Source organism: Mytilus californianus, unplaced genomic scaffold, assembly GCF_021869535.1.
Source record: "Mytilus californianus isolate M0D057914Y unplaced genomic scaffold, xbMytCali1.0.p SCAF_10, whole genome shotgun sequence".
In the NCBI taxonomy this organism is placed as follows: Eukaryota; Metazoa; Mollusca; class Bivalvia; order Mytilida; family Mytilidae; genus Mytilus; species Mytilus californianus.
The window spans coordinates 28,886,098-28,906,641 of NW_026262582.1; the positions used below are offsets into that span (position 1 = coordinate 28,886,098).

Consider the following 20,544-nt stretch of genomic DNA (forward strand, 5'->3'; position numbering starts at 1 on the left):
TGCCTTGCATTGCAATTGCTTCGAACCAAATTAAGTTTCATTTGTTATTCACGTCATCTTGAAATTATTTCTTGATAAATATGGGTTTTGAGGTTATCGGATGATGTGGCTTAAATTCGATTAGCTAAAATAAGATATATAAAAAAAGGAACATGTCCAGGACAGGAGAAGATGTTAAATATCAGTATGAGTTTTCAAGATCCGATCAACAATTATTGCTTCGCGTAATTAATGATACTGCGAAAACCTCTTTCCTTTTTTGAAGGTTAAACTTGTAGGGATATTTTAACAGTGTTGCACATTCTCTGCGCGTGGCAGGTGCGTTCGACTTTAACTAAAATTGTCAATATTCCTTCCGCAGGCCAGTGGTTCTCTCCGGGCACTCCGGCAACTTCCACCAACAAAACCTAATCGCCACAAAAAACCAAATATTATTGAAAGTGGCGCTATACACCAACCAATCAATCAATGAATATTATATGCAGTATGCCTCTTACATTTGTAATTCTTCATCAAAAGACAGTATGCATTCATTTTATTATTAAAATACGATACATGCAACTGGTACAATGTTTTACATGATAGCATTAATTAGCATGTATATATTCCTTTAATGATTTATGCATGTGCATGTAGTATTTTCAATCGAGTGTATATAAATCATATCAAAATGTAGACACATTATTGTCAATTAAGCATGTTGTTAAAAATACATTATTTCGATATACATTTAACCAATGCAATGCTTCAGAATTATTGCTTTGTCTGCAGAACATGTCGACTTAGATTTGGTAAAGATATTATATTGTCAAATGTCGTTTGTTTTAAGAAATATTTATTCTATCAAAGACGTTTTTTTTTAATTAAAATTTATGTACATCAATAGATTTAGAAAAATACATATACAAGTCATCTGTCTTTTTTGAAATGACAGAAACTGTTGCATTAAACAAAGTCTTATCAGATAAATGTTTTTAGTTTTCAATAATATAGTTTTATATATATATCTGTAGGATGCAAAACCATTGTCTGAAAATCATGATAAAAAATCCCGATGTTATATCCTTGGGAATTATAGATTAGTCGCGGGAAAGGATATTTTTTTACCTCAATATTAAGTCTCTTATTTCAAGATTAATAATGTTTAAAGTTAATGCATAAAATGTAAAAAAGTAAATATAACGTTTTTTTTCGAGCTTAAGTTGTTTGAAGGACTGATTATTACACCCTACATAAGCAATTATAGAGATTCTGGTGAAAGCTAGTTGATAAATGTTTTTGAATTTCAACCACATTTAGGTTTACACAACGTAGAGCGAAGGGTTCGAGAAAAATAACTATCAAAGTTAGATATATTATTTTTTTAAATACAAAAGTTTACACATCGTTTTTCAAGATTCTTTGTCAACGGATGCTCTAAACACACTCTTACTTTCTGTTTTAACTACCTTTTCGGATTTTCTGTTTTTGCGTACAAAATGTAAACAATGCATAGACTGTTGTAATGATATCACGAACAGAAAGTAGAACGGAGTGTTGTCAGATCGTTGTGAGCAAAGCGTCAACACATGAACTGTATTTTAATCTATTGTATTTGTATGCATATCTCTGCAATATTTTGGACACCAAATAACATTAATATTCAACCCAAGAATATAATATATAACGTTGAGTTATATGTCGTGTCCTCCCACTAACTTTGAACATGAAATAGTTCGTGATTTAATTTTTTTTTAAAGAAAACAGTTCCAAAATGTCTTTATAAACGTCCAAATGTATATAATTGCTGTTTTTAATTTGTATAACATATAACACAAATTTTGGTTGGATGACATCTCCCGTCAATTGCAGATACGCATTCATGGACAATAACGCTGCGCAATCCCTGTCTACTTTTATTTCAAAATATAGACGGTCGCAAATATCCGTTAAGGATGTTCGCTCCTCTTGTTTTTGAAATTTTTCAAGATATTCGGAATCCTCTGGTTTTATCCGTGTAGTGTCATTAACAAAATTTCTCAGCTAACTCCTACTTTTTTTCATAATTTTATTATATAGTTTAAATAGCCATATTTGAAAATGCAATAAAATCCTTGATATTTTTTCAGAATTTTTGAAAGAAAAAGGATGCCAATGTTAAATGTATGAAAAGTCTAGAGAGAATAATTTCCCGCTAAATATTTAATGGCTTATATCTCCAAAACAAGCACACGGATCCTTAATTTTTTTCTGCTTTTTTTAAAAAAGTTCCTTTATTTATACACTATCAATTTATAACAGTCTTTTAAAAAGCTTGTTATTTTGAAACAGAGTAGCGAATATCCTTAAGCTGACATCGCTACGCATCGTCATTTTAGCTTCACTTTTAACCTGGAAATTCACAACTGAAGCCGGTGTCGCTAACTCTCTACTGTTATCTTTATTCTAATGCAATATCGTTAGTTTTTGGTTCAACTACATCCATTATTCTAAGAACAAAAGTCTATTTTAACTCTGCTGAATTGTAGATTGTATTGGTCTTACTTGTGTTTTATTTAAAGGGAAGGCGGCTATACTAATGAGTATAAAAATTGAGTCCGACTCTAACTAAATAATACTGATCGTTCGTGCCTTATCTTGAGTATGAACCGTTCCTTACACTGCAGTCCTTATGGTATTTTCAATTTACATTATTTATGTGCCTGTCCCAAGTCAGAAGCCTATAGTTCAGAGGTGGTCGTTGGTTCATTTTTTTGTTATAAATTTGGCCGTTAGTTTTCTGGATTGAATTGTTTCATGTTTTTCATGTCGGGGTTGCCTATAATAACTTACATTGTCTCATTGGCAATCATAACACATATCCTTATTTTCATGAGGTGTGTTTGAGTTTGATAGTTGTAACATTTATGGTTTGTATTGATCTACTTTCGTTGCACTTCATTATTTTTCATCAAAATAATGGTATAGCTCAGTGTAGTCCAGAGGCGGATTAAAGGGGGGAGGAGGGGAGGGGAGGGGAGGGTTCCCGGGCCACCCGTTTGTGGAAAAAATTATATTGATTATTTAGGGAATCACTGAAGCATGACTAAGCGGGCCCCCTCTTATAGCAGTCCGTGCCCCCTCCCTCCTTTTTATGAAAATTTCTGGATCCGCCACTGTAGTCCCGATCTACTAGACACTTAGAGTATGACCGATACACCCGATGTTAAGAGACTTATGTTAGTGTTTTACATATAACTTCACATATGGCCTTATATTATGAGCACAAACCATACCGTATAGTCAGCTGGCTCCGACATGATAAGATGTTAAATAATTCATACGACAAAACCAACTGCCTGATTTATAACAAAACAATTAACGATTACCAGATATGACGGGCAGCAACCTGCTTTACCCAATTAAGCGAAGGTTGAAATTTTAGACAACTTTCGTTCCATTTCATTAAAATATATATATAACAAAAACCAGATATTTCGGACAGCAACCTGCTTTACCCAATTAAGTGAAGGTTGAATTTTTAGACAACTTTCGTTCCATTATATTTAATTATATATATAACGAAAACCAGATATTTTGGACAGCAACCTGTATTACCCAATTTAGTGAAGGTTAAAATATATCAATTTCTCTGCCTTGGTGGCCGAGTGGTCTAAGTAGTTACTACTGTAATCACTAGCCAGTCAACACTGAGGTTGTGAGGACGAACCCCGCTCGTGCGGGTGCACTAGTCTCCAATCTTAATTGACTAGGATTGTCGGTTTTCCTATCGAAGGTCGGTGGTTTTCTCCGAGTACTCTGGCTTCCTCCACCAATAAAAACTGGCCGCCACGAAATAGCCCAAAAGCGGTGCTTAAAAGTGGCGTTAAAACACAAAAAATAATCAAATCAATCAAGTTCACTACGTATGATGTTACTTGTTTAATTTATGTCACATGATTGTATGTTACTTGTTTAATTTATGTCGCATGATTGTATGTTACTTGTTTAATCTATGTCGCATGCTTGTATGTTACTTGTTTTAATTTATGTCGCATGATTGTATGTTACTTGTTTAATTTATGTCGCATGATTGTATATTACTTGACATGTTTAATTTATGTCGCATGATTGTATGTTTTTCTCTATTACGACTTTAATTATTAAGAAACTGAAATTTCTACTCCTGCAGACAAAGTTGACCTTAGACAAATTTGAGTATTGTGTTATGGTCCTTTTTGGTCTTATAACTCCGAACGCGTCAGCGTATAAACTCATTCCTGACTCTCAAATGTTAAGGTTTAAGAGTTCCTGATGAAGGTAATCCATACAAGTGTTTCGGACGTACGCAATTTATAAAGTATTGATTTCATTAGACAGTCGACATGGACAAACTAATGCGAAGCAAGTATTAGTTTGCATTAAACCTAGTACATTCTATCAAATTGAATTATGATTTCAACTCGTCAAAAAAAAAAAAGAATTCTCTGCATTTACTTTAGAATTGAATGCATCTTTATTGTGTAAAAAGTTGCCTGAAGCTTTGTATGAAGCGCGGAAGCAAGACCTACTAAAACTGTGCGCACGTTCAACGCTTTTACAACCCAACAACATTACAAAGAGAAGCATGCCATTCTTATAAGTCCATTTTTATGCTACAACCATGAAAATACAAGTTAAATCAAGTCTTTCGTTTGTTTGTTATGCCTAGTTTTAAGATTGACACAGAGAGCATGTGCAGTCATCGATGTTGCAATTATACGGAAATAAAAAATAACTTTAGAATGCTTTGGCCAATCAAAATTACACGCTCGTATGAAACTTCTATTAAATGTAATTATAGCATTTCATTGATTTATAACATTTTATTGATATGATATTTATGGACATAACTGACAGATATAGGTTATAGTAATGATATTTATCTATTATTTGCTGTTGACAATTTAACTTGAATTAAAATGCAGACAAAGTGTCATTTACAATGTGTTGGTTGAATTTTAATGATCTTTAATCAACCAATGGAAATTCATAAACATGATCAATATTGGAAGCCACGAACTGATGCCAAAAATACAATTGTATATTACCTAACGGTATACAGTTGTATATGTACTTAAATAAAAACTTTTTCCAAGGACAATGCATATAAAAATAAAGAAGGTGTGGTATGATTGCCAATGAGACAGCTTTCCACCAGAGACCGAATGACGTAGAAGTAAGCAACTATATGTCACCGTCCGACCTTCAACAATGCTCAGAAACCATATCACACAGCAAGCTATAAACGGCACCTACATGACAAATGTAAAACAATTTAAACGAGAAAACTGACGGCCTGATTCATGTACAAAATAATTAACGAAAAACAAATCTGATACACAGCAACAAACGACAAGCACTGAATTACAGACTCCTGATTTGGGACGTACACCTACATAATGTGGCTGTTTTGAACATGTTTGCTTTGATTGGTTGACTGATGTTTTGGTGTTTAACACCACTTTAAACACTTATGGTGGCTAGTTTTTATTGGTGGAGGAAGCCGGAGTGCCCGAAGAAAACCACAGACATTCAGTAGGAAACCTGGCAATCCCAGTAAAATAAGATTTGGAGTCGGCCTCACTTGCTACGTGCGGGAGTTAAAATCATAACTTCAGTGTTGACATGCTACTTATACAGTAAACGAACTGCTTAGACCACTCGTCTACAGAGACCCCTGTGATGAATACGGGAAATATTCTTAATTAAACAGAAAATCGTGTTGTCCTTTTGCGTGCGCTGATTTGAATGCCAAGTACGTTAAGTCAATGATTTAGTGGTCATCCTGACTGTAGCTGGACTGTTCATGTTTTTCATATGTGTTAATTTCACAGAATATGCTTTATATAGGAATATTGTGGACACTTAAAACTTGTTTAACCCGGTTAAATTTTGTGGTTGTACCAAATGAGGTTATCTGGCTCATGTGTGGCTCGTATTTTTATGACTCATGTGTTTATTATTGGTGCGTTCCAATATGTTTGGTAATTCATGTTATACTTTTTAATGTACTATTTAGCTCTGTTCCCTCAAGATACTGATGAGTTATTCTGAGCCCAGGAGTGAACTCATTAGAGCAGGGACTGCATAATACAATGCAGTTACAGTATTGGTCAGTAAAGCTCTAGACCTAAACTATTGGCCTTTTATTGGTTACTTTGCGGGAGGAGTTTTACTCATTGTTGAAGGCTGTACGGTGAACCAAAAGTGTTATCTTCTATGTCATTTGGTTTCTGATGGTCAATGGCAATCATAACATATCTTCTAATTTTTATAAGCTCTAATATATATGTCCACAAATTAATAATTAAATGCAAACGAGTTATTTATTTTATTCATTTATTTCTGAATTATAAGAATGCATACACAAGTACAATAAATTAACACGCAAATAAATTAAATTACAAGCACCATTGGAAAGCAGAAATCATTTATGCAGTTCCCGTTTTTAACACAGATCTCATTGTCAACAATGCCTCAGTTATATAAATAGATTAAATTAAATACGTCTTATCGATCAATCTGGAAGTACACTATGAAAATTAACTAATACATGTGTACTATAGCTGTTCTTGTTGTTTATATATAGCTATTTAAAGTCCTGATAGTTTGTTGGTTAATGAGAACTGGTAAAACAAGGCTTCTGTAAATGTCATTTTAAGAACTCGCAATCCATGACACACATTTGTTCTATCTGCGAAATGCATTCGAAAACGATAAACCAATTGTAATATGGCCATGGAAGTCTGTTTTAACATTCAAAACATATGGTAATTTCATATCATACGTGAACATGAGTCCGTGAGCAAACTATCTCTAATATCAAAGTGTGTGTCTTCATTTTCAAGTCTGATTTGTTTAAGTCCAAGTTTCTGTAGCATACTTGATATAAGTCCTGTTTGTGTGATGATTCTGTGAAGATCTTTTGATAACCAGTGACAGTCATTTTCGAAATCGTATCCGGCTTTGTAAAGCTTTTGACACATCGTAATGGATGGTTCACTTGACCTATGAACTGCCAAGTATAAAGCACTGTATCCAATATTATCCATAATGTTTACATCACATTCGTATCGAATTAAATGGTTGCATATTTTATCGTTACCTTCTCGCAGACCAACTAGTAATGCTGTCTTTCCGGTACACTCGATTTCATCCAAATCAGCACCTGCGAAAACAAAAATATCACTATAAATTGTAATTCAGATATGCATATGCTTTCCACAAAATATTTATTGTTATCATTATTATTATCATCATTATTAATCAATACTCATTTTATTACCTATAATGGTGGATGTCAAAATACTCGATCGCGTAAATAAAAATTTTAACTTGTTTATTAATTTAATGTGTACATGCAGTTTGCCATTTAATTGGCATGTGATGTATTACATTAACATAATATATTCAAACTAAGGCTTTAATAGTACGTCTAGTCCAGATATGAGCTGGTTCATTTGTGCTGTCGTTTCTTATCTAAATAGTTTTGGTATTATAGTTTTTACTCTTTTTATTTAAATGTTCTTTCTCCAGTATATACATTTCTTTTTATCGTTCGTTTACCAACAACTTTGACATAGTGACTTTCTTTCCCGTGTAAATGTGAAACAACTCAGAAATCATATTTACCTGATTTTATCAGAAGTTTTGCTGTATCAATATCCCCAAACAAAGTGGATCTGATGAGAGGCGTCTGACCAAGAAGATTCTTACAGTTGACATCACAATCTGAAATACAGTAGAATATTTAATAGACAGAGTTCAAGGATGCATGATGGAAAGATTTTCAAGTATACCGTTTGCGTTTTCAATTCAATTAAGTGCAAGTAAAACGTTTTTTTGGGGGATTTAAGAAGCTATTTTATATTGCTTATTTATATTGATATTCACTTACAGTTTGCAGGGGTGTGCTTTAATTATGATATTTGTCACTATCGAAAAATTTTAAACTATCATTTAGAAAAAAGACTTACCATAATCAATTAAAAGTTCCACAATGTCCATAAATGCGTTGTCGATTGCTTCATGTATCGGGAATGTTAATGTACTATCAGGAATATTAGGATCGGCGCCAAGTTCCAATAAATGACGAAGTAACTCCTTATTGCCATATTTTGCAGCAAAGTATAAAGATGTTCGTCCTTTGCTGTCTGTTGCATTTATATCTTTCTTCACTTGTTCACAAATAATGGGTGTTGAGTTCGACCTTCGATAACATCGTGCCCTGTTCATGAGGACGTCGTCCTTTTCTTGTACACAATCCTCCTGTAAAGAACGAAAACTCATTTTGAAGATGATGTTTTCTTTGAATGCTTCTTTCCGATCGATTAGAAAGTTGTAACGAATCCGTTTAATGCTCTGGTTTATATACTACTTGAAGATATCAAACATGCAACCGCAAATTATATATGCAAATTAGGCTTGTACTTGTCACGATGTCAAATTTACGGTAGTTCATTCAGGAAGTCGGTCTTGAAATTTTGATTAATTTTGTCAACATTTCCCGCCAGATTAGTCTTGTTTACAAGAAATGTTTGATTAACTGTCAATACTGAATGATTAGCAAGATATTTATGAGGTTCGAAATTATCCAATCAAATGGATGATAAAATAAAAATCATCCAATAAAGTCACTGAGAAAGAGAACATGCCAAGGACATTACAATTAGTTTTCAATATTTAGATATGTGATAGATCGATCATAAATCTTAAAGAACTTAAATATTTAATACTAATAAATAATTTTAAAATGTTTGATAAACTATCAAGATTCTGAAAAAGAGACGTTTTTATTATCATTTAATAATGAATAGGCAGGTGTTTCCTGTGAATGAGGACGAATTTCGTATTTTTTAATGATACTGGTACAATGTACAGGAAACAAGGCTTACATTTGCAGAAAATCATATGTTTTACAACATAGCAGCATCCATCAGTAGGAAAACGCACGTATGCAAATGTTGTAAACAAAAGTGAACGATTTTGGTATAAATTCATTTTTTTTTTATAAATTTTGATATTTCAATAATCAACCTATTTCAAACAGAGCTAATTCGGCATAATTATAAAAGCTAAAAAACATTCTAGATTGATAGTATACGAAGCTAATTGAACAATTTAGACTTTCTCTGAACGGGAGGGCAGTACGTGATAACAAATATGCATATATCTCTGAAGGAGCTGCGATTGTACCTGTATATAAAGGTTCGACATTATCTAAATGCGTTGTATAAAAACAACATATTTCATATGCAACGTAACCAATAGTTAGTTGATATACCATTGTGCATAAGATGTGCAAACAAAGCATCAACTATGTGACGTCGTCAATGACTATGTACAGTTTGTTAAGTTTGGCTATATACTAAATTGGTTATTGCAAGAATATTGATGATTAATAGCCCTCGTACAACATGTACAATATATCTTGAACTCGTAAGCTTGTGTAATTTAGAAAATCTAGTCAGGACAATAGTCACCAATAGTCATGCAATAAGCCTATAATACATGCTTAAATCAAAGGTTAGCGGTCTACGACCTGCGGTCAGATCACATATGAACAACCATTACGAGGAAGGTTATGGTCAAAATTAATACTATAGTTTCCTTTTGTAGAATGAGTCTACACAAATACAATCATTTTTTTTTATCTCTTGATTGTCAAATCATCTTTTACAATACTGTGGTTATTTTTGATTGCTTTTTATTTTCTCATAAAAGGTTTGTGACATTGACTTGATAACGATCAGATATTATTACACCGACATAAATGTGCACAACTCTACAATTTACATATTCATTACATGCTTGATTGATTGTTGTTAGCTGTACATGCAATGTCCAATATGTTATACTTAATCTGGTCTGGAGGACAATAAATATATAAGTGTACTCTGCAAAATATGCTAACCACGGGACGGGGAATTTAGACTACAACTGAAAATTGCGGATCTGTTCGATAGGACAGAAATTGTGCCTTTTGAAAAATCTGTATGTACGAAACCTGTTAACGAACGGAGATTTATACACCGACAAAAATGTGCACAACTCGGTTTAACTATTAGATTTAATTTATTGGAAGATATGTTTTATTTACACATTTATTCAAAAATATTATAAAATGTTGCTCTGGGTTCTAGTTCTTGATTATGAACGAACTTCTGTCGTATAAAATACCATGCAGGTTAAACAAAGTGATACAAAATCTGCCACCACAGACTATATCTAAATGTTGACTGCAAAAACACAATGGTTTGTATATTACGGAAGAATGTACATGGGTGGAAAATTCAAAATTGTACTCTTCATGCCACGGATCTCTTTCTTGTAAAGAAGCTGCTGTAAAAGATTCTTGAAATTCCGTGAAGATTTGAGAAAGGTTATTGACATTTTGAAAACTTTAACCCTAGACAATCTTAATGTGTATTAAACAAAAATAAGTGTGATCATTAGTAAGATACAGAAACATCAAAAATGAAACACTTTTCTTTAGTTGACATTTATTGGTCATGGAGACACTTCTGTCCTTGTTTCGTAAAATTCTATAAAGTCATTGATGTTTGAAATAGACAATCTTAATGTGTATTAAACAAAAATAAGTGTGATCATAAGTAAGATACAGAAACATCAAAAATGAAACACTTTTCTTTAGTTGACATTTATTGGTCATGGAGACACTTCTGTCCTTGTTTCGTAAAATTCTATAAAGTCATTGATGTTTGAAAAACTTTAAAGCAAGACTATGTTTGAAACTGCAAGATTCATTTTGTACCTTTGCATTTCAATATCGGATTTTGGACACCATTGGTTAGAGAATATAATTTTCAAAATGTGCATGTGGTACGAGAACATCAAGTTTGATATTTTCTTATATTTCATTCCAGTACACAATAAACATATTTGTTAAAATAAGTTATTTTTTTAGAAATTCATATTTATCTTACTGCAGTTTTAGTTACATGCTTAAATGTGAAAAAAAAAAAAAAAAAAAAAAAAAAAAAAAAAAAACTGTACACTCTGCCTTGATTGTATAATCTAAAAAAGGAAATAAAAAAAAAAACTTGGGAATTCCGTGTATGTAAATTCAAAATTCATCTACAAAATTCTGTTCATCAAACTAATTCCTGCTGTGAAGACTAATAAACAAGTGTTTGACTAAATGATTTATCAATACTTTCTTAATATGATAATATTCTGGCTATTTAGCTGATGAAACCTAGAATATGGCGTTTGTCCTATAACTGTATTAGGGTCATAGCTTTACATCAAGTACAATGTTCTCTGAACTTTATTCAAGTAGACCAAAGAACTTAGTACTAGATAAACCGAATGTCAATTGTATCCCATAAATCAACAAATCCATTACATGCTGGAAAATGAACACATATCAAACTAATAACTATTCAATGGCATATATAAATAGATGCAAAAATGAGATATCATAATTATGTAATAATGTGCACCAAACCTCAGAATTAAAAATGTTTTGATTATGATAAATACTGGCCGTCCCTTTCTTTTTCAATATACTAAACGGCAGTCATGTGTACTTATTAACACTGTAAATTATGCATGTAGTTCACTATTGAATGGCAATCTGAAAGAAGGTCAGAACAAATCAGGTTCAAGGTTAATAAAATACTAGTATATGACTACCTATTGCAATAAACAATTTATCGATTTGGCGTCGCTTAAACTAAAGTTCACTAAAAGAACACTTCTACATAAACTATATATGCATACATCTCTGAAGGAATTGGTATTTTAACTGCATATTAAAGGTTCGATATTGTTTGATATTCATCGTATTATGTATAGCAACAACATATTTCCTACCCAACGATAAATTAGTGTGAGATAATATATGCTATCGCACTAGTGAAAACAAAGCCTAAAATATGTGACGTCATTGATGACAAATTTGTTTAAAAGTTTGTCAAGCTTTGCTATGTAATAAAATGGTTATCGCATGCAAATTGGTGAATATTACCCCACATAGAATATATCCTAAACTCGCAAACTCAGGTAATATAAAAAATCTAGTCGGGACAATATTCACCTAAATTCATGCAGCCCTCAACTATACATGCTTAATCTTAGATACATGATTTCTTTTTATAAGTTGTTTTTGGCTTTGAACTAGATGTCAGTAACTGCGAATACTCTCAGATCTGTACATTGTTTCTTTTTTGATATTAAGGATGTATAAATACCCTGCCACGTACGGTCTGTGTTTTTGTGGTTTTGCTTTGTATGGATCTGATGAGTGAAACCCTTTTCATCTGATTTTTTATAGTTTGTTCTTATTTTGTGTTGTACCACAACTGTCTCAGGTTAAAAGAAGGGTTAATCGCTCAGAAACATGATTAACCCCGCCATATTCTTTATGTGCCTGTCCCAAGTCAGGATCATGTAGTCTAGTGGTTGTCGTTGGTTTATGTCTGTCATATTTTTTTTTGGTAAATTGTTTTGTTATAAATTAGGCAGTGGCAAATATTTCATGCATAATCAAGAGTAGAAAACATACCAACATTTATAAAAAAGGGGTTGCAAAGTGGATCGACCACGATAAAGGCGGGGAAATGCCGACTGCAACTTAAAATTGAGGATTATTTGATGGAAAAGAAATGGTGCTATTGCCAAGGGCTACATACTGACCCATCAAAATAGTATTTCTACATGTGTCAAAGTTTTTATATTTTGATACACAAGGCATTGGATTTAATGTGCCTATTTTGGCATGACATTCATGTAGCTGCATATTTATACATGCCAAACAACCAAACGGACACCCCTAGCCAGTGACTCGTATCCCTTAGACGTAGAAACTGGTTACAATTTCTTAATCCCGGAAGATATGCATTCTATGCATAATCATGATAATGTAGCCATATTTTTCATTCAACACATTATTTTAGTAATTTTCATACCAAAGATTGATTGATTGATTGTTGGTTGCTTAACGTCCAATATTTCATGCATGTTCATACCAAAGACCGTTTTTATCTGTACAAGATGTTAGTTGGGTTATTTGGATCGTTAGGTTGTTGATGTTTATTGATGTTTATTCATAATCTTCGGTCATAACAAGAAAACAATTACTCTGAGATTTATTTCAATTAGACGAACAAACTGAGTATTTAGATAACCGATTGTCAATTGTAATCCATAAATCACCAAAAACATTACATGCTGGGAGATAAGCATATATCAAACTAGATAAATAACTATTCAATGACATAAATAAGTAGATGCAAATACTAGGTACTATAATTATGTAATACATTGCATCAAAATTAACAATGTTTAAATTATTGCTAGTCATTTCTCTTTTTCCCCTCCAATACTAAAATTGAGAATGGAAATGGTGAATGTGCCAAAGAGACAAGAATCCGACCAAAGAGCAGAAAACAGCCCACGGCCACCAATGGGTCTTCAACACAGCGAGAAAATCCCGCACTCAACCAGGCGGGCTTCAGCTGGCCCCTAAACAAAAATGTGTACTAGTTCAATGAAAATGGACGTGACACTAAACTTCAAAACATATAAATGAACTAAAATTAAAAAGCATACAAGACTAACAAAGGCCAGAGGCTCCGGACTTTGGAAAGGCGCAAAAATGCGGCGGGGTTAAACGTGTTTTGTGAGATCTGAACCCCCTACCTATAGCCAATGTAGAATAAACAAACACACAGCAATACGCACAGTAAAACGCAGAGTCCGATGTCAGAATAGGTAACAAAAGAAACTAAGCAAAATGACAATGATACATAAATTAACTAAGGACTACTAGCAGTTACTGACATGCCAGCTCCAGACCTCAATTAAACTGATTTAGTATACTAAACGGTTGGCATGTGTACTTATTAACACCTTATAATTATGTATTTAGTTCACTTTTGAATGGCAATCTGGATTTATAACAGTACAATGTTAATAAATATAAAAATGACTACCGGTTCCAATATCAGTTAAATTATGTGACCTCGTGTTCGAATTTGTAAATAATTGTACTTGTCTCTATGACACACATTTCATATGCGGCGCAAAGAACAGGACATACTTTTAGTCTGACTTTGGAATCGTATTTTTATGTTCCTTGGTTCATCAATTCTGAATGTGTCTTCCGACAAATTCGAAGGAATGGGAAAGCATCATCAAGCATATCCCTTTTGATGCACTTGACAAGATGTATTTAGAAAACCGATTGTCAATTGTAATCCATAAATCACCAAAAACATTACATGCTGGGAGATAAGCATATGACACACATTTCATATGCGGCGCAAAGAAAAGGACATACTTTTAGTCTGACTTTGGAATCGTATTTTTATGTTCCTTGGTTCATCAATTCTGAATGTGTCTTCCGACAAATTCGAAGGAATGGGAAAGCATCATCAAGCATATCCCTTTTGATGCACTTGACCTCCCTTAAATTAAGTTTAGAACTACCATGTGGTGTTAGAATCCATCGTTCTAAGTCTGATTTAATGAAGCCACTATTGAAGTTTTGCAATCTTGAATGGTTTATGACCGTAAATGGTCGATATAGATTTCTTTTGCTGATATCTGCAAAAAATAAAACTGCCAGGAAAATTTTTATGTTAGTGGTATTGCAATAGGACAATTGCCGATTAACGAATTCTAAAAGGAGCAAATTCAAATTGTTTATGTAGTATCGAAAATGTGTACATTGAAAGTTAACTAATTGTACATTAAATTTTCTCTGAAGAGGGATGGCGGTTATAAAGAAACTAAGGTTTCAACTCCCTCAGGCAAAGTTGACCTTAGATGGATTTGGCTATTTGTTTTAGGAATTTTTGTCATATAGCTCTTCAACTGTTTCGGTACTTATACATCCCTCGGGTTTCAAATGTTTGGCTTTGAGCGTTCCTGATGAAGGTAAATCCAGAAAAGCGCTTCGGACGCATGCAATTATTAAACGTGTTGTTTTCAATTTTTTATAATACATATGCATACATCTCTGATAGAGTTGCCATTATAACTGTACATAAAAAGGTTTGAATGTTTTTTTTTACTTTGGTGAAGCAATAACATATTTAGTACACAACGTAACCAAAGATAGCGTTCAATTATATATATGAAATTGCATAACTGGAAATAAAACTTCAAATACTAGTAAAGGACGTCATCAATGACAATGCCAAATTTGTTTAAAACAGTTTTTCAAGCTTTGCTCTACAATACAATAGGTATTGCATGAATATTATTGAATGGATCCTTGTCAAAGAGGGATGAAAGATACCAGAGGGACAGTCAAACTCATAGATCGAAAACAAACTGACAACGCCATGTCCAAAAATTAAAAGACAAACAGACAAATAATAGTGCAGATGACACAACATAGAAAATTAAAGACTAAGCAACACGAACCCCAACAAAAACTGGGGATGATCTCAGGTGCTCCGGAAGGGTAAGCAGATCCTGCTCCACATGTGGCACCCGTCGTGTTACTTATGTTATTACAAATCCGGTAAATAGTCTAATTCGGTAGGTCACATTCGTGAAAAGGGAAGGGTATTGTAGATACGACATAAGGAACATATCCGATATCATCTGTGAAACGGTTATTCCGTAACGGTCAACCAACTCGTGATGGCGTCCGTTAAATTTACGAAGGGATGATTTCAACTTCACCAATTGGAACTCTTGGTTTAATAGCTTCCTTGTGAGCAGCAATCCTCTATCAAGGAAATCATGATAGGAAATACATGCCCGGGAATATCGTATCAATTGGGAGATATATACTCCGTATGCAGGCGCTGCTGGAATATTACTACATAGAAATAGAAAGTTCGCAATTGGGAAGCTGAAATCATCTCTTTTTTCAATCATCAAGTTTTGTTTTCAACCGACCCTCATTGTCAATTTCTAGATGTAAGTCAAGATATGAGGCAGACTTAACTGTATCTGTAGTATCCTTTATCTCTAGTTCGATGGGATAGATTCGTACAACATAGTCACCAAATTTTGTATTATTTAGTGACAGAACATCATATATATAGCGAAACGTAAAGTTAAAGGATATTGCTAACTGTTTATTTTTCTTCTTTTTTGTAAAATATATTTTGAAGTCGCAAGCTCGTGTTATTTAAGAAATATAGTCGGGACAATATTCACGCAATAAATCTATAAATAATGCCTGATTATCATATCCTAACAGACGACACCGGAAATACCTTGTACGAAAGGCCCAGTAACGGGTCATTTGCACGAGAAGCCCCTTATATGGGTTATCAGCCTCGGTGTGAAGTTATGGCGAGTTAAACATATACAAAAACTATCATACTAATGCGAAGTATATGATAAATACCAATAAAGTCATTGATTACACATGTTTATATTTTTCACTGAATATATAGCGATTGTCGAAGATCGTAAGTTGGCCTGTAGATATATTGTTGGGTATGTGTTTCGTTTGGCTGATGTTGTTCATTGATTTTTAACCCAATCTTCTTTATTCAGGTCACAATCATAACATCAATCACTCTGAAGTTTATGCCAATTAGACCAACAAACTCAATAATAGATTAACCGAATTGTGGTCCGTTAATCAATAAACCCATAACATCCTGGGCGATGAACACGTTTCAAACTGTATAAATAACTGTTCAAGGACATAAATGAATAGATGAACATACAAGGTAGTATAATTATGTATACATAGCACCAATATATCAGAATTAACAATATTTCAATAATAACAAGCTCTCTCTCATATTTTCAATATTGAACTTAACACCTGGTGATTAAGCATGCAATGCACTATTGAATGGCAATCTGGAAGGAGGACCGTATAAAGTCGGGTTCAAAATTAATAAAAAAAAAAAATAACTACCGATTGCAATTTACAACATGTATACGACAGATTAATTAAATAACCCTGTGCTTGGAGTTGTAAATTATAAGAATTGCACTTGTTTCAATACCTAGACGGTGCAAAGTGACATTTTTTGTCTGGCCGATGTTCTCATGTTCCCGGCTATGATCATTACTGGATACATTTATGTCGTTCGAAGGAATGACGAAGCATCATTATGCTAAAATTAAAGCTTAGTCATTGGCATTTAGTTTTTGCATCCATCGCCATGTCTGATTTAAAGGATCTATTAAGGAAGTATTTTGTCATTTTGAATGTCAAATGATCGTGAATAACCAGTGCAGATTTTAACTCATATCTGTATTTTTTGTATACGAAAATATAAATTATTTCATATGGACTTTTAGTCAAATTGAAGAAAAAAATGTTGCTCAATCTTTAGTTTTCTATGTTCTGTTTTGATGTTATCGTATCATTTGAAGGTGTTGACTACTGTATTGATTACTGCCATTTGATGTTTTTGATTGCCATCCTAGTATCGTATCCCCTTTTATATGATATTCCATCGAAAAGTAGTATTTAGTTAAAGACAAATTATTTTGTAACTGATTAAAAAATCAAAGACTTTGAGTTATCAGGGGAGATAACAAGGATACTTTAGTTTTACATTTGAGTGTACTGCAAATGCACTCGTTTTGTTATGCATAATTAAACGAGCGCAATGACCCAATGTGAGTTTCATTTTCTGCACGTTTACCATTAAAGTCACTTCCCTTGCACTTTATGGACTTCTTCTTTGAAAATTCCTTTACATTGTCTCAGAACAAAACTTGAAAGTATACGAATGATCAAACATGATTCGTAATTGAAACAGAAATGAAAATCAAGCAAACACAAGTATCCCACCTAGCAAATATTTTGATAGCTCTTTAAGTGAAACGGCGAACACCAACGCATAGTGTGAGGTAAAAACACAGAAGGTTATTGATATAATTAAATAGTACCAACATTTGTTTTTATATTTCATTTACATTTATATTTCTTTTTAAAATGTAATACACGATTTATTAACATTGTTTGTTTATCTTATAGTGTTTACATGTTAAACATTTCCAGAAATGGAAATCTGACACATAATTGTATACTTATTTATTGATAAAGTTTAGAACCAAAAACACATACAGTAACGCGATATATACAGTCCGCCAAAAGTTACGCACCACCTAAATATAGCTGTCAATATTTTTTTAACTTTTGCGAAAAAATATTTATGTTTGGTGTTATGAATTGCCTATAGCATACACTAAGAAAATTCATTACGACCAAAAAAATTAAACTCCGATATACCCGCCAAGCAACCTTTTATTAAAGGTCATCTGCACTTTTACAAATACACTGTTTCGATGCCTTTTAATCATCTTCCTACTATCCCGCGTACAGGTGAAATTTGACCTTCACCAAGTCACTGTGAAATATGGCAAGCGGTAAGTTATCTGTGACTGAACGTTGACAAGCAACTGACATGTCAAATGCCGGTAGGAGCACTAGGAGCATTGGTAACCATTTGAATGTTATTCGCACCGTCATTGTCAGATTTTTACAACGTCATATTGACACAGGAACAGTAAATGATAGACCAAGGTCCGGAAGACCCCGTTTAACTACCTATCGTGATGACAGACTACTTATTGGTCGTGCTAAAGCCAACCCATTTACTCCTACCCCATAGCTTAGACACCACTGGCCTCCAGGTGGTCGTGTTAGTGTTCGAACATTGGTCCGTCGACTTCATAGAGGCTACCTAAGAGCACGTCGTGTTGTCAATATACGTGCCCTAACAGCCAGGCACCGTATAATCAGGTTTCAAAGGGCTAATGACCATCGACGATGGAACATGAGAACCTGGCAAAATATTCATTGGTCAGATGAGAGTTTGTTTATGTTACGACCAATAGACGGCAGAATACGAGTTTGGCGGGGAAATAAAACTGTCTATCACCAAAACAACACTTGCCCAACGACAGCAATCGTTGATTGTGGTGTTACAGTAAGGGATTTCTTCTCATACTGTTGTAGGCTGGGTATGCATATTTTGCAGGGTAACATGAACAGACAGACATACAGGGATTTGGTGCATAGAAACATTGTAGTCCCTCATTTTGAGAATCCCCAACTTGCGTCAAGACCCTCGTACAAGGACGACAACGCTAGACCACACAGGGCAAGGATTGTAACAGATTACAAAGATCAAGAAGCAATTGACACTATCTTTGGGCCTTCCGTATCTCCAGACCTGAACCCTATCGAACATGTCTGGGATGTCATTGGCAGAAATCTCAATCGCAGAGATCCACCTTTGCAAAATCTTGGCGATTTAAGAGGAGCAATTGTTGATGAATGGAATAAATTTGCTCAACTAATGTTCAGAAGGCTTGTACAGAGTATGAGACGCCGTGTTATGGAACTGTTCCGGAAGAGAGGTGGTTACACATCCTATTGACTTGAATATTGACATTAAATTTGCCAAACATACCAAAGACTATTTGTAGAGACTTTTAACGATTTTGGGTGATTAATTGTTGTAAAAAAATAAAATCAAAGTAAAACTTAAATTCCGTTTCTGATATGTGTAATTTTCACTATTTCTATGAACGCAAAATTCAAATGCATTAAACCTGCATCAGTGACCAAACTTAAGTTTATGGTTTGTTTATGGCATATGTTAGCAAAATTGCTACATGAATATTTTCTCTTTTTCGAGGATTAACTGGTTTTTTTAAACGAAAAAAAATTCGATGCAACAAAGATAAGTGGTGCTTAACTTTTGGCGGACTGTATATAATGCTTGTCTACTGGTGCAGATAAATGTCAACTATCTTAAAGAAACTATGCAGCATCATGATAATGACAATAAACTCATCATAGATACCATGATTGATATTGTATATTTGCGCCAGACGCGCGTTTCGTCTACAAAAGACTCATCAGTGACGCTCGAATAAAAAAAAGTTAAAAAGGCCAAATAAAGTACGAAGTTGAAGAGCACTGAGGACCAAAAATTCCTAAATGTTTTGCCAAATACAGCTAAGGTAATCTATTCCTGAGGTAGAAAAGCCTTAGTATTTCAAAAATTCAAAGTTTTGTAAACAGTTAATTTATAATAGGACCATATCAATAATAATTCAAGTCAACACAGCAGTGCTGACTACTGGGCTGGTGATAACCTCGGGGAATAAAAACTCCACCAGCAGTGGTATCGAAAACCATGTATTGTCATGATAATACCGAGTGCGGTCGTGGTTTTAGAGTAGCTGTCACTGTAAACGCAACAGTGATTCAGATTAACAGTTTATGATGTCTTGTTTTCAAAAGAAGAGAAGGACGAAGATAACTTACTAAGGATTTTTATAATATTGTTGATAAAAAAACTGCCCCTGGGACAGAATCATTAGTCTGAGCATTGCTTATTCCTTCATCTGCTCCTTGCAAGTTCACTGTTTCTGTCAGTACTACCACCCTTTGACACTCTCAAGATAATACCCTTTACCTAAGTTCCTGTTTTGCTATTGTACCAAAGAAAGCAAACAACAATTCCGTGAAAATCTATACAAGAAACAATGTCCAAAAAAGTCATGAATATAAGATAACAGCAGTTTTACTGTTCATCATCTTGTATTGCCAATTGATAGAAGATCTTTATT

The 20,544-nt window shown here is 33.6% G+C and overlaps 1 protein-coding gene and 1 long non-coding RNA gene across 2 annotated transcripts in view; both read right to left on the reverse strand.

The window, feature by feature from the left end:
• Positions 1-6,325: 6,325 nt before the first annotated feature.
• On the reverse strand, positions 6,326-8,364 carry LOC127719066 (26S proteasome non-ATPase regulatory subunit 10-like). Its single transcript, XM_052225113.1, has 3 exons — positions 7,977-8,364; positions 7,633-7,731; positions 6,326-7,168 (listed from the first exon to the last, which is right to left on the reverse strand). Exons 1-3 carry the CDS (start codon positions 8,287-8,289, stop codon positions 6,777-6,779), a joined length of 804 nt encoding a protein of 267 aa, XP_052081073.1. The 5' UTR covers positions 8,290-8,364; the 3' UTR covers positions 6,326-6,776.
• Positions 8,365-10,966: 2,602 nt separating this feature from the next.
• Positions 10,967-20,544, reverse strand: part of LOC127717900 (uncharacterized) — a 221,339-nt gene continuing 211,761 nt past the window's right edge. The window contains exon 2 of the long non-coding RNA XR_007989466.1: positions 10,967-11,010. This is a non-coding gene — a long non-coding RNA (uncharacterized LOC127717900). The remainder of the gene's footprint in view (positions 11,011-20,544) is intronic.

Excerpts from the sequence above, each read along its gene's own strand:
- LOC127719066 (XM_052225113.1), bottom strand. The coding sequence starts at position 8,289 with ATGAGTTTTCGTTCTTTACAGGAGGATTGTGTACAAGAAAAGGACGAC. Across the intron at positions 7,732-7,976 it reads GGAACTTTTAATTGATTATG|ATTGTGATGTCAACTGTAAG; the intron begins GTAAGTCTTTTT and ends ACTGTATTTCAG. Across the intron at positions 7,169-7,632 it reads AAAACTTCTGATAAAATCAG|GTGCTGATTTGGATGAAATC; the intron begins GTAAATATGATT and ends TTGTTTTCGCAG.